The 15,753-nt window shown below is 33.6% G+C and overlaps 2 protein-coding genes across 2 annotated transcripts; both read left to right on the forward strand.

The window, feature by feature from the left end:
- Nucleotides 1-6,410: 6,410 nt before the first annotated feature.
- LOC120261840 lies at nucleotides 6,411-11,303 on the forward strand. The gene is made up of 2 exons (XM_039269845.1): nucleotides 6,411-7,264; nucleotides 11,108-11,303. Exons 1-2 carry the CDS (start codon nucleotides 6,411-6,413, stop codon nucleotides 11,301-11,303), a joined length of 1,050 nt encoding a protein of 349 aa, XP_039125779.1.
- A 1,959-nt stretch (nucleotides 11,304-13,262) lies between these two features.
- Nucleotides 13,263-15,717, forward strand: LOC120259836 (pentatricopeptide repeat-containing protein At2g22410, mitochondrial-like). Its single transcript, XM_039267284.1, has one exon. It carries the CDS (start codon nucleotides 13,350-13,352, stop codon nucleotides 15,279-15,281), a length of 1,932 nt encoding a protein of 643 aa, XP_039123218.1. The 5' UTR covers nucleotides 13,263-13,349; the 3' UTR covers nucleotides 15,282-15,717.
- The last annotated feature ends 36 nt before the right edge of the window (nucleotides 15,718-15,753 follow it).

The following is a 15,753-nucleotide window of genomic DNA, read 5'->3' on the forward strand; positions in this document are numbered from 1 at the left end:
CAAATGATTTTTGGCCATAAGTAGTCCCAACAACAACATACTTATTTAATGTGTCACCAACATATGCAGTAGCTCATGAAACACCACATGAAGCTTGGTTTGGAACAAAACCTAGTGTGCATCATTTAAGAGTATTTGGGTGTGTTACATAAGCTCAAATCCCAGCTCAGAAATTGTAGAAGCTTGATAATAAGGCAGAAAAAGGAGTGTTTGTGGGCTATAGTAAAAAAGCCAAGGCGCATAGAGTGTTTATACCTACTTCAAGAAAAGTGGTTATTAGTAGATATGTACAATTTATTGAAAATGAAGTGTGTAATTGGGAAGATACAGTAGTGCCTAAGAAGAAACTTGTTCTGCAAAAAATGAGAACTAGTCTTCCAGGTAATTTACATAGTGGTGATAATCATACAATTTCAGTTATTGAAAGTGCAGGTGAAAGTAGTGAGAGAAGAGGTTTGTTTTTAATTAGACAAGTAACATAAGAAGATGCAGCTAGTGTTGATGAATCTCCCATTCAGAGAGTAAGGACATTAAGAGAAACTACGATAGTTGTTCATTTATGTTAGCAGTTACAGATCCAGGAAGTTTTGATGAAGCCCAACAATATGAAGAGTGGACCAATGCAATGATAGTGGAAATAAAGGCAATTGAAATAAAATAAAACTTGGGAGTAAAGTGAATTGGCACCATAAAAGAAGTTGATTGGAGTGAAATGGGTGTTTAGAACAAAATATAAACCTAATAGTGATGTGTCCAAGTATAAAGCCATGTTGGTTGCCAAGGGCTACTCACAAGAGTATCGATCGGATTATGAAGAAATTTTTACACCTGTTGTAAGGATGGAAACAGTAAGATTGATGTTTGCATTAACAGCTCAGAATTCTTGCCTAGTATATTAGTTGGACGCCAAATCAACTTTTCTGAACGGAGATCTCAAAGAAAAACTATATATTGCTCAACCATAAGGATTTGAAGTAGTTGGTAAAGAGAGTATGGTATATAAATTATCAAAGGCCCTTTATGGTTTAAAACAGGCTCCAAGGTCCTGGTATGAGAAGCTTGATGGTTATTTAAATTCTCAAGGATTTCACAGAAGCAGCACTGAGCACAATTTGTATAAGAAAATTAACAAGAAGGGGGAGATTCTATTAGTATGTGTTTATGTGGATGATGTGATATATATGAGTTCATCAATGGAGTTGATGTTGAATTTCAAGGATTGTATATATGCAACATTCTTTTGAAATGAGTGATTTGGGTATCGTATCTTATTTCCTTGGTCTAGAAGTGAAGCAATCTATTTATGGAATTCATATCTCACAGTAGAAATATGTTACAGATTTGTTGAAGAGCTACCGGTTGTTGCAATGTAAATCAATGAGTGTGGCATTAATTCCAAATGCAAAACAACAAAATATGAACAAGAAGAAGCAACAGATGTAACATAGTACATGCAGTTGATTGGTAAACTTCTGTATGTAACTCACTCTAGACCAGATATTGCTTTCTTAGTGGGTTTCTTTCAAGATTTATGCATAGTCCTACAAAATCACATCAAGGAGTAGCTAAACATTTGTTGAGGTATTTAGCAGGTAGAAGGAGTTATGGAATTCTATATGGTAAATCAAAAAAATTCAAGCTGTAAAAATTTTCATATAGTGACTGGGGATTAAATCTAATGGGCAGGAAAAGTACAATTGGTGTTGTTTTTAATTTGGGATCAAGAGCTGTCAATTGGATATCAAAGAAACAAGAAATTGTGGCATTATCTTCAAATAAGGTAGAGTATATAACATATAGTGCAGCTTGCTGTCAAGGTATCTGGTTGAAGAAAATTATAGAGGAATGTGGAATGAAGTATGAAGAACCTTTATATAGGTATTGTGATAATAAATCCTGTATTGCTTTGCCAAAAACCCACTGCTCCATGGAAGAACAAAGCATATGGATGTTAAATTCCATTTTATTAGAGATTTGGTGGCAAAAAAGACGGTGGTTTTTTAGTATTGTCCATCGAATGAGCAATTGGCTGATGTGATGACCAAAGCTGTAGTTTGCGAAAAATTGTAAAATTCAGAGAAACTCTGAGGGTGTGTGATCTTCAATCAAGGGAGAGCTATTAAGGTGATTGAAAAAGTAAAAAAGAGTTGCAGACTAACAGAAGTGGTTGAATGGAGAGGAAGGAGTTTCTGAGAAGAAAAGAGCATGTTTTGCAGGAAGTGTTCAGTCTGTAAATTTGCAGGAAGTGTTCTGTATGTAAAGGTGGTGGAAGATTAATTTTGGGTGTTTGAAAGTTTGGCAAAACAATTATGTAATCAAAGGGAAATAGATGGATGGTGGAGATGAGATCATCTCAGAATTTGGTTCAAGTTTAAGGCAAGAGATTGAAGAGAAAGATGAATGGCCCAGATCTAATCATCAGAAGGATTAGATTAAGTTCAAGGTAGTCCAAGTGAGTGGAGGCTTAAGCAATTAAGTCTCTTAGCTTTGGACGTGTGTATAGTGACTCAGCTCATATTTTCTCTGGTATTAAGTTAATTTGTGAAATGAATGTTTATGTGTGTTTTGTTCTTGTTTTCATAGAACTTGATGTAATTTTCCTACAATATAGATGTGTTTTCAGCCCATGTTCTCTTCTACAAAGTTGTTCTTCTGGTGTCAAGGTTTCTAACAAGCCATGCATGATCTCCAACAACAACTTCCATCCACAGTTTCCTAATGTTCAATGAAAGAGAAGCTCTTGGCATGATGCCCAGCTGTTGATCTTGCTCGAGAGATGAATGGAAGAGAGCAAATATCGATGCAGAGAAGGGCGTCACCGGCCAAGGTAGTGATGATGGTGACATGGAGGTGGCGGTGGGTTGAGAGAAACATGGCAAGGTGGAGGAGCAGGTTGGTGTAGTCTTGTGCCATGAAGGGATTTGGTTTTACACTCCATTTGGATGTAAAACCAAATACATGAAAAATTGGTTTTTGGAGTAATTTGAACTTACATTAAGAATTTAGGAATTCATTTAAAAAAATAGAGAAGTTTTAACAATAAAATAACTTCAGTTATCAATAAACCAAAATACACCCAAATAAACAATACTTGAAAGTTACAGCTTGGTACATCTTTGCTCCATAAAACCTCAGAAAATTGATAACCTCCATTTGTATTTTGTGTACAATAGTATGTAGATATTATCTAGTAGATTTTATTCAAGTTGGTCTTTATGTTTTCTTAACCATTTGTCTTATTTGAGAAATTTCTTACGTCTTTGTTATTGTTCAAATGTTTAGATATTGATTAGAGCTTTATTAGGTGAAAATTGTTTATTAGTACTCTTGCATTAGCTTGGGTGCTATATTCCTTTTTTTTATATAGAAAATATCTATCTTATGATATAATGTGATACAAATGACAATAAATATATATTTTTTTATTACATTACTGCTTTTAATATATCTACATTGGATAACTAACATGCCATTACTCTGACAAAAAAATATAGTTAAAATATGGAGAAGGAAAATCATTTGATCCCTTTCAAAAGAGTGCTTTGCTTGATACAATGCAATACATATTTATTACTTTTCACTATATTACACATGTTTTTCTAAGACTCTAAAAATTTATTCTAAAAATTTACAATTTATTCATCTTGGACAAATTTGTATGTTTTTTAAATCAAACCATATTACATTTATTTCAAATTAAATTAATTATAGTTTCAAAATAATTTTGATCTTCAAATAGTAAACTTATTTATGTGTTTCACATAATGTTTGAATGATTCCATGACATATTTTAAATACAATTTAAATAATAATAGCAATTGTAATTGGTTTTTATAAAAATCATTTTTATAGTGAGTTTATGTAAAAAAACAAAAACAAATTGTTATAAGCAAGTGGAAGATTATTAGATAATGTGAATTGAAAGGTTTAGACTTTTAAAAGCAATTGTACAATTGTACATGATTTATTTTTCTTTGTTATCTCATATCTTTCACCATAAATAACTCTTCCATAAATGGTATCATAGCCATATCTAAATCAATTTTTCGAGGGGAGGGAAGGGCATGAATGCATTATTGGTTCTTGTATTATGGTGTATTATACTTATTTTGCTCTTTGTAATTTTAAAATATTGATTATGATTCCAACACAATTAGGTTTTTTTTTAACCATATTTTGTATTACTAAGTTAACATAAGGATATAATTAAAATTTTTTGATCTTTTATAAACTATTTTAATAATGTGAAATTAATAATATCACATGGTAGTCTATGTGTTGTAATATTTAATAGTTATAATGGTTGATAAGCCTGATATCATCATCATTATCTTTATTTTTATCTTTCACTTGCTACGTGGCATTAGTTGTATTGTCATTAAAACCCTGACCGTCAAACTAGGGCACAAAATTGATAAGCGAAATGAAACTGAGCTCAATAATCTATTTGAATGCCTAATGCATGAGTAATAGATTAACTGAGAGAATTCTGCATGTATTTAGGCAACAAAAAAAAATTTAGTAGCATGTTATTAATTAAAGTGAAGGTATTGTTGTTATATCTTTAACCAAGTAAAGCATTGATCACTTGACAAATTATGTAATTATATCTTTAACAATGTATCATATTCATTCCTACCTTTATAGATGAGGTCATTATTGGTGGTGATTAAACAAAAGTAGGAGTCGCCAAGAAAGATGCTTGATATTAAGATGCTCATACATAATTTTTATATTTAGTCAACCCAATAAATTAATCCCAATTTAATGCTTTGAATTGCTTTAAAGAAGATGTAACAAAAAGAAATAACGATTAACAACATCGTTTTTTTTTTACAGTTATTCTAATTTTTTTCCTCATTGGCATTTAGGGTTCATGTGGGAGAGATTTATTTTTAAGAATAATAAGAGTAGCAATAAAAGTGATTATTGGAGAATTTTGGCGAAGGTTATGAGATACTGAAGCGTAACTAAAAGAATAATGTAATTATATTTCTTTTAATATTTAAAAATTTATTTATTGAAACAATAATAAATAAAGTTAATATATTAAAACTAAATAATTTCAAATCAACATTACCATCTATAAACACCATATAAACTATGAAATTATTATTTTTTATATATTTTAGAAGATAATAAAAAAAACAAAGCGTTATTCATAATATTCCAACAAATATTCATACATAGATTATAAATAACATTTTAAAATATTAAAAAAATAATCTGATTATCTGTATTTTGCAGTCAATTTAAGCTTTTCAAGAAAAATTTTTTTTTGAAATGACAACAATTTAGTTAGTGGGTCATTAAATGGGTTGCCTTAATATTCATAAATTTGAAAATCTAGTCAATATAAAGCAGTTCTGGTAATATAAAATTTGTTAAAATTGAAATATATATATATATATATATATATATATATATATATATATATATATATATATATATATATATATTATCATTATGGTTTATGCATAACAAAATATTAATTATGGACTAGATTTTTAAAATTTGAGCTGAACTATTCCAAAGATTGTATAGAAGCTCAAGCCATGTAATTTCACTATTCTCAAACTAAATTGAGTTAAAATGAATAATCTACAAATAGTCTCAAAATTTATATTTTAATTTATATTAGTTTTTTTTTTTAAACTTGTAGACATATAACATCTTAACTATATTTTATATTTAAACTTTACAATAAATATGGTCTTACATAGTTCAACAGATAAAAGGAACTAAAAATTTGTATACTATTACTAACAAATTAATAGCACAAAATAAGTTTAAATTTTTTGAAATTAATAATATATAATAAGCTAAATTTTTTTCGATTATTTATTTTATAAAAAATTTTAAACTCATCATCAACCATAAATTTTTTTTTTTTAAAAAAACCATCACATTATATATATATAATTAAAAAAAATTCAAAACCTTGGCCCAATGAATAAATCCTCTATGAAGGCAAAGGCCCAGCAAACAGCCCAACTGGCTCACGCCACCCATGCTAGGCTCACCACCAACCCAAGAAGAAATACCGCAACTCAATTCCCAAGACTCCACACTTCCATTCTCACCACCACAAAAAGACAACTCCCCAAGACACTTGCCATATTTGGCTCAACGTCATCTCCCCCCATATGCACTGCCAATACTGCAACAGCCTCTTTCCAAGCGTCCACCCCTCCCTTTCTCCTTCTCCTTCTCCTTCTCCTTCTCCTTCTCCTCTCTAGTCTCAACCACTTGCACTATCTCTTCTCACTCCTTCCATCTTCTTCCTTTTTCCTCCTCTCTAAAACCCTTCCTTTTTTCCCTCTTATCCAAACCCTTCTCTACACATACTCTCTCTCTCTCTCTCATTCTCTCTTTTCTGATCTATCACTGATCACCTTTCCAAACTAACCATGAACTCTTCATCATCAGCATCATCATCATCATCATCATCATCATCCTCTTCTGTTCCCATCGAAGCCATCCGGGCCTACCACGCCACCGAGCGCCGTCTCTTCGCTCGCATGGTTCTCGACCTCTCTCTCGATCCTTTCCGTGCCATGGAGATCATCGCCTTCTGGCTCTGGCTCTCCGAGATCGGCCACCCAGACATCATCCGCCGGGCCCAATCCCTCACCGGAGTCTCTCTCCTCCTGATCGCCGGCGTCGCCGAAGCCTTCATCGACGCTCTCCGTCTCGAACCCTCAGACCATTTCCGTCCCAACGCCGACCTCCGTCACGCCGCCATCCACGGCATCTCCTACTACCTCTCCAGCGTCTGCTTCAGAGCCTTCGACGATATCCAACGCCAAGCTCAGCTCCTCCACATGGATCGCCTCCTCCATCAAATGTCACATCTCCACATCCCTCACGGCGAAGGTACCAGCTCATCCTCCTCCTCCGCCCGCTCCCTCTTGTCCCATCCTTCTCAAGACCTCGAACGCGCCATTCGTTTCCGACAAGAACTCAACCTTCTCTTCGGCACTCCAATCAACAGCGGCATCTCCAATCTCTCCTCAGCCTCTCTTCATCGTCGTCATCCTCCTCCTCCTACTGCTGCAAATGCACAGCTTGTTACTGATCCTACCCATCAAATGAATTCCACTGCTAGGCCTTACCATCCATTGTCCACTATCAACTGCCCTCCTCATCACCACCGATCCTTTCACCGCATCGAACAAATGGAAAGAGACCAGAGGACTCTCTTCGTCACCTTCTCCAATGGCTACCCTCTTACTGAAGAAGACCTCTATGTTTTCTTCATGAGGTATGTATTTTGGTGGATTGCACACCTCTCTTAGTACTGTTTCCATTTCTGGCTGTGAACTCTTTCTCTTTTGGTTGTTTTCTTGCACTGTATCTCTAGATCCTGCTTGCCTGTTCAATCTTTTGTGCACATTTGGTTCTTGATGGATAGATGGATGGATGGATGGATGGAGATAGAGAGAAAGAAAGAGAGAGGGAGAGAGAGATCTAGTTTAGGGTTTGTGTTAGATTGCTCAAGGTGGTAAGGGGGAGGGAAGTTTCAGTGGTTGAGAAGAAAATGAGAAATGGAGAGATGCATGCATGTTTTGATCTTGCATTAAATCCTTGAAGGCCCTTTTTTGGTAGCCATATGATGGAGACTTTGAAGCAAATATTGAATTGCATTTGGAGAAGATAATATCATAGATCTCAAAGAGTTAATGGTAGTCATTATATATATATATATACTCAAGATAAAAAAAAATAATTTGAGTTTTTATTTATAAATTAATTATTCATTTATTTATTTATTTTGAATTTTTTTTATTAACTATATGGTTGTGTTTGATAAATGATGGACTAATTCAAATTTTCATTGTTAATTTTATTAAAAAATAGCTTGCTAATTTTGTTTATTATCACTGAATAACAAATTAAAATTAACAAAGATAACTATTTGTGTACTTATTTTTAATTATGAAAATAGTATTTGGTCAACTTAATTTGGTTATTTTTCGACAAAGAGAACAAGTTATTCTTATTTCCATTATTTATCCATATTTTTAGTATATATTTTATACTTCAAATTTATCTTTTATCGTTTGCTTAAATTTTATTTTATTTTTTATCGATTTTGTAGTTCAATTCAAATAAGGGGTGATTTTTTTAGCATATATTAATATAGATGAATCTTGGTAAAAAAAAAAAATAGCATACAATGATGGGAAAATAATTAGAAAAAAAAAACCTATATATATTTCTAGCTTTTATTCATAGGAATTATGCATTGCTAGAACTAATTAGAAAAACAAAAACAAATAAACACTAAATAAAGGAAAAGATGAAAAAGGCAACAACCTTTGTAAGTAATCCATTAATTAGTAACATGCATTTCAATACAAAGGAGTAAAGAAGATGAAGAACCAAAGCAAGATGATATAGACCAACCAAAACAAGATAAAGGGGAATTTGGAATAAGTATAAGATGGAGATAAGTCTACATACTACATATTTCAAGATTACAATCCAAACACCCTTCAAAGGGATAGGGATTATTAAGATAGGGTGAAAAATATCCAAATTTCACTTAATTATACCTTAACACTATATGTGCATAAAGAGGGATACATTTATCTCATCCTCTTCTTATATATCATTTTATATTCACATATATTGTTTCAAATTAAAATATCTTTAAAGATCTTTTGCATGTTTCACAATTTTCAAATTGTAAATTAAGGGTGTAAACCTATAAACCTTTTCTTATCAATGCTACAATAGAGTCATCTTCTCCAACTATTCTCAGATTAGCTATGTACGGGCGTAAACATGCATGTCATAGGATTTATACCCTTAATTATCACTATATTGACTTTCTTGGGCTTCATTTATTTCATTATCAACAAATGGGTATTATAAATGGAAATCCTCATGAGTTAGTAAAAATTTTTTTGGATGATATTGTAAAGCTCGAGGATTTGACTCCTAAATAGGAGCATGCAAATACTTTCTTTTTTACAACAAGATGAAGATACTGACTTTTTTCCATTAATATATTTTAAAAAGAGAAAGGAGATTTAGGTAAGATAAATCCATGTCCCTCTCATCGATTTAATTTTATAATGATAAGACATTTTGACGGCTTTAAGTTCCCTTGAATTCTCACTTAATTAGTTGCCATTCATTGTCTTACTACAAATGCAACTATGAGAAATAATAGGGTTTTAACTCTAAAACTTGTTTTGTGATTACTAAAAGTTAGAGATTATGAACATTAAAAATATACTTATTAACATAAATGAAAGAAATTGATTGAGGAAATTCAAATGAAGACCGGAAATAATAAAAGAAAATTTGTGATAGCGTGGAGGCGGACAATGAAACAACAAAGACATAATATATAGTCAACAAGCAAATATCGCAAGAGGATATTAGTTTAAAAACATAGGGATACCACGTGGCATCATATGATAGGCGTAATTCAACTATGTTGTTTATAAGATAGAATTTTCTATTATTAGACCGACAGAATGAAATTTGATCAATATATTTTTGTCTGATTGATAAACTTTGAATTTTTTTTTTTTCAAATAGACAAACAGAGTGATGACCTGCATTCCTGTTAATACAGACTTTTATCCATTCGCTAAGAATTCAAAAATTATAGACAACAAATTAAATTGTTCAATCATATTTATATTTTCTATTGAAATTTTGTGCAAGTTGGGATCCTTTTTAGAGGGTTTTCTCAAAGTTGAATAGAAATAGTTGAGAATTGAGGATTTAGAGAAGCAATCTCATGAAGCAATTAGTGGTCTTAACAGAAATAGTTTAAAGTAATAATATTAAGTATATAATTGTAACTTGTCTCCCAAACAATAAAAATAAAAAGGAAGAGAGACATGCTAAGAATTATATATAGGTGGATGAGCTTTATCTTTTTATTAAAATTACATAATCATATACTGTTTGGGGACAATAATAGGATATCCACAACAACAATAGTTATGAGAAAATTTCTTCTATTATTTGTATCCTAGGAAAAGTAAATATCGTTGCACAAAATATATATGCAAAAAATTCTTCTATTATTTGTATCTAGGAAAAGTATAACTCTTCCCATGGCATAGATTTCATGTGCTTGCAATCTATTTAGTGATCAATATGAGTTTATTTAATAAATATGTTTATCTGTTTATGTTTATTACTTGATACCAATTTTTCCCCCGAAAACTCTATAAATATATAGAACCACAGAAAGATAGATGGTCTGTAACAAATGTAACTAAACTATTAAATGTTCATGGCTTGATGAATCTCAAACAATTGCATTGATATCTTTCATTCCAAATTTACATGAGCATTGAATTAATGAAGTTGTCTGAGATAACTTCCCTTAATTCATCCAAATTAGTTGTGATATTTGACACCTGTATAGATTAAGTCAAGGGAAGTTATATATTCATCTCTGCTAAACATGGCATAATATTGCATGACTGTTTAATTCAATACCTTCAAACTCTTTCATTCAACTTGAAACATACATGAAAAATTGATTGTGTAAGAAAAGAAGGTTGTCAAATTATTGCTCATTCATCTCAAACTATTGCATTAATTGATTTCTTGCATTCTAAATGCACATGAACACAGAAATGATCTAGTTGTATGAAATAACTTTGCTTTCCTTCAAATTCCATGTGATGTTTAACACTTCAGTTGAGCTCATGAACTACATAACAACATGTCTGAACAATAACAATCAAACCTATGACAGTAGGGGAATCATTCTAGCAACATTCAACTTCTTTTATTTTGCATAATTTATTAGTTAAATACCTTTAAACTCTTTCATTCAACTTAAAACATACATCAAACATTCTGTAAGAAATGTGAGCTATCAAATGTTCATAAACTAAATGTTTAGTGACTTTCTTTCTTTTCAACTGTACATGAAACACTGAAATGAGTTTGAAGGATTGAAGCAATGACCATTGAAGAGATAACAAACAACTGGTCTAGTTTAAGATATATTAGGGGATATATATGTATATATATATATATACACACACATACATAGATAGATTCATCATGTATCCTATTGTATGCCCTAAGATTCATCTTCTTGTTTTGTGGATGCATGACACAGTCGCTTTGGAGATGTGGAGTCAGTGAGTGTGCAGACTGTGACAAAGCCGGGGGCCGAACCTCTCTTCGCCCGCGTATCTTTCTGGCATGAAGAAACAATGCTGCGTGTTCTCAATGGCAATGAGAAGGCCAAGTTCATCTTCAAAGGAAAGCATCTCTGGGCAAGACGCTTCACTACCATGTATAAGCGCGGGTAGATCACAACTGAAACCCAATCCATCACCCACAGACTACTACTACTACTACTACATAATCTATATATCACAGAACTCACTTTGTGGTACTCTATGTTGTACTTGTATGCATGAACATGATTGAGCTCCTAGTGATGATCTAAACAGACATGAGACTCATGAGTACTCATGTTCAGTTTCCAAGAGCTCTTTATCATGTTCTATGCTTGATGTGTTGCTGCTGTTGTTGTTTTCACTGTTGTTGTTGTTGTTGTTGTTGTTGTTGTTGTTGTTGTTAAGGTGGTGGTGTTTGAAGGTTTATATACCTTCATGACATGTATAAGGTACAAGATGTTTTCAGGTGTGTGATAATGAAAGTGGGAGATGGTTATCTACTTATCTTAATTATTACTTTAGTGTAGTACTCTTTGTTTTGGTGCAGCTCTGAAATCTGACTGGATTAGTTATATTGTCTGTGTGTATGGATTTCAGTGATGATGTTCAGTATATTGAATCTGGCGTTTCGTCTGGAGAATAAATGATATTCATTATTAGAGAGCTAGCTCTTGATGTAAATTATATATATGTTATACCTAGGTTTTGTTTCTTTGTTTGGTTAGGGTTTTATAGGGATAAGTGGAAAAGGTCAAATGGGCTGGATCAGACTAATAAAAATTTAGAAGAGGTAATTGTTTTTTGAACATTACCATTTACAATCAGTTTGTTTCCACCATGAAAAATTTCTTTTTTCTTGTTTATTTATTTATTTTTTCATTTGCACTTTATAATTCTTTATTGTTGTGATGTGATTTCTTTCTATATTTATTTCATCAAACGACGACGACTGTCCACTGATTGGTATTCCAGGTGACGGGTATAAAAAAGTGGAGATTTTATTTAATAAAATTTAAAACTTATATTATAATAGTTTTTTGTTGGTTGTCATTGGTTTCTTTCTTTATTTATTTTATTAAACAATGATAACTGTTTATGGCATTACATGTGATTTTTATGTCAAATGCTAACTCAGTAGATGACTGCTATAAAAAAGATGAGATTTTATTCAACAAAATTCAAATTTTATAGGTTTGATAATTTTTTGTTGTTTAGTGAACGCGGACCTTTATGCCCAGTATTGACGTACTAAACTTGCATGCCTAAGGAGCCAGGCAAGTCCTTGCTTCTGGCACTGTTCATATAATTAAACATGTATATTTTATAAAGTTTAGGGATTAGAGTAAAGTTCAATATTTTGGGTAGGGTATATATTTCTATATGTGTAGGTATACTCACAATGCCGGTATGGTACTAGAGACTTTTCTATTCCAGATATAAGGAAAGGGAATTCCAATATGCACTCAATATATAGAGGACAATTATTTGATGGAATAAACAACAACCATTTGCTTCAACTAATTAGAATTAATCTATGCTATTCAATTCAATTGATAAAATTAAAACCTCAACTATTGTGGTAAATTAAAGGTAAATTACGTAATTCAATTTTTATATTTTCAAATAAAAAATCTAAAATATCAAAATGTGTTACTCATACCTATTTTAATTTTAAAAAAAATTATTAAAGAGATAGCATAAAATATTAATTTGAGTTGATATAACCATAAATTATTATCCTTTGTTAATGACCACTTGAACTATTTGAATGTTCATTTCAAAGAAAACCTGAGATCGAACCTCAAAATTCATATAAAACAAAGACATTGAGATATTAAGTTGTGCACATCTCTAAATTTCTTTTAAATGGAAGGCGTTTATCGCCTATTTGTCAAAAATAATAACAATAATAAATTACCATCCTTTAATCTAGAATAATGTAATTCTTGAGGTGAATAAATAATCGAATCTGAATTACATTATAAGTACCAAATTATTGGCTTCTAAAAAAAAAAGTTTCCTGCTCTTTTGGGCGGGGCCATGGAGTTTAAGACAAGCCCAATTACATTATGGGCTCTATAAGTAAGGCCCAATCATTGGCCCGCCGACTTTCCCGCGAAAACTCAACTCCTAATAACATTAGACTTCTTCTTCACTAGAGCTCAGAGCTCATCAATGGCGCCTCTTCTCCTCCGCTTCTCCTCCCTTTCCAGGCCAAAACCAACCTGGAACTCCAACCACAACCTACTCATCACTAACCAAACCCTAGTCGCCATGGAGTCCTGCTCCTCCATGCCCGAGCTCAAGCAAATCCAAGCCCAACTGACACGCACTGGGCTTATCTTCCATTGCTTCCCCGCCAGCCGCGTCCTAGCCTTCTGTGCCCTCTCCAACCCTCCCCAAATGCCCCACGCCCGCCTCGTCTTCGCGCAATCCCCCCAACCCAACACCTTCATGTACAACACCATGATCAGAGGTTACACGAGGTCCACACTCCCTTCAATGGCTCTCCTTTACTTCATTGCGTTGATGCGTGAACCAGTCGAGCCGGACGCTCGGAGTTTCGTGTTTGCTCTCAAGGCTTGTGAGAAGTTTGCTTGTGTTTCAGTTGGTGAAGGAGTTCATTCTTTGGTTTGTAAGCTTGGTTTTGAGTTTGATCTCGTTGTGGAGAATAGTTTGGTTCATTTTTATGCGGAGCATGGCCGGGTTGGTTGTGCACGCAAGGTGTTTGATGAAATTCCTCAAAAAGATATTTTTTCATGGACAACGATGATTGATGTGTATGCGCGGAGTGGATTTGGTTTTGAGGCTTTTAGGATGTTCTGTTTGATGCGAACTTCGGATGTGAGGCCGAATGAGGTTACTATGATCACAGTGCTTTCCGCTTGCTTGCAGATTGGTGTATTGAATCTGGGAAAATCAGTGCATGCCATTATAGAAAAGAGTGATTTTAATGTGACTGTTAACTTGTTGAATGCATTGGTGGACATGTATGGAAAATGTTGTTGTGTCGGTTCTGCTAGGAAGGTTTTTGATGGTATGGAAACGAAGGATGTTTTCTCATGGACTAGCTTGCTGAATGCATATGCCAAAAGTGGTGATTTAGAGCTTGCAAGGCAAATTTTTGATGACATGCCTGAAAAGAATGCGGTATCATGGAGTAGTATGATAGCAGGTTACTCGCAGGCCAATCAACCAGACAAAGCGTTGGAAATGTTTCGTGCAATGGTTGCTGCATCAGTGGAGCCTATAGATGCTACTCTTGTCAGCGTGCTTTCTTCTTGTGCACAAACTGGTTGCTTGGATCTTGGTAGATGGATTTATGATCACTATATACTTGAGAAACAAATCATTGTTGGTGTGAATTTGGTTAATGCGTTTATAGACATGTATGCTAAATGTGGAGATCTCAGTACAGCAGCCAAACTGTTCAATGAGATGCCAAAGAGGAATTCGGTCTCTTGGAACTCCATTATCACTGGCTATGCGATTCATGGTTATGGAGAGGAGGCCCTTAGCCTTTTTGAGCAAATGAAGAGCGAGGGAGTATTACCTGATGATATAACATTTGTTGGCGTCCTCTCTGCATGTAATCATAGTGGCTTAGTTGCGAAGGGGCGCAAACATTTCGAAGAGATGAAAACTGTGTTTGGCATTGAACCAAGGGTAGAACATTATGCATGCCTGATTGATTTACTTAGTAGAGTTGGGCTTTTAGAAGATGTTTTTGAACTGGTGAAGAGAATGCCAATGGAGCCAGATGCAGCAGGATGGGGTGCGATTCTAAATGCTTGTAGGATTCATGGGAATGTGGAATTAGGTACATGTGCAGGAGATAAACTACTTGGTTTGGACCCTGGAGATAGTGGTATTTACATCCTCCTATCAAATCTGTACGCAGGCAAGGAGAAATGGAATGAGGTGAAGAAAGTGAGAAGGATGATGAGAGAAAGAGGAGTCAAGAAGACTCCCGGTTTCAGCTCAATAGAGGTGGATGGTAAGTTCCATGAGTTCTTATCCGCAGATAAATCTCATATTCTATCTGAAGAAATTTATGGCATCCTTGATGTGCTGTATATCCAATTCAGATTCAAGCATAGACAATGAGGATATCTTATTGCTTCTTAAAGAGAAACAAGTTCATATGATCATAATCCTCACTTATCTACTACTCTGTTTTAAGGGGAGCCCACTGAAAGACCGAAAACATGCAGCTTTCAGGGAGAACTATCAGGTCACTGTGACATAAGTACTTAGTTTTGCAGGAATGAAGACCATAAATACATCTTAACTCGCTGGGATTGTGCTTGAGAGAAAAGTTGGAAGCTTATTAGTCCCATAACAATGAATGCATTTTGAATACAAGTTCATTTTGGATTCGTCAAAGCTATTGATTGGAATGCAAGAAAAATCAAAAGTGGGACCTAACTCTTAGACAGATGAAATGAAGTTGACATCATGGGCAGATTAAGTGCTCAACCATCCCTGTTCCTTGGAAGTTGCACCTTCCACTCAAACACTAACAGAGATCAGCATAGGAATGTGCAACACCATGCTTAGAAGTCCTAAAAGCTGTGAG

This window comes from Dioscorea cayenensis, chromosome 5, assembly GCF_009730915.1.
Source record: "Dioscorea cayenensis subsp. rotundata cultivar TDr96_F1 chromosome 5, TDr96_F1_v2_PseudoChromosome.rev07_lg8_w22 25.fasta, whole genome shotgun sequence".
Taxonomy (NCBI): Eukaryota; Viridiplantae; Streptophyta; class Magnoliopsida; order Dioscoreales; family Dioscoreaceae; genus Dioscorea; species Dioscorea cayenensis.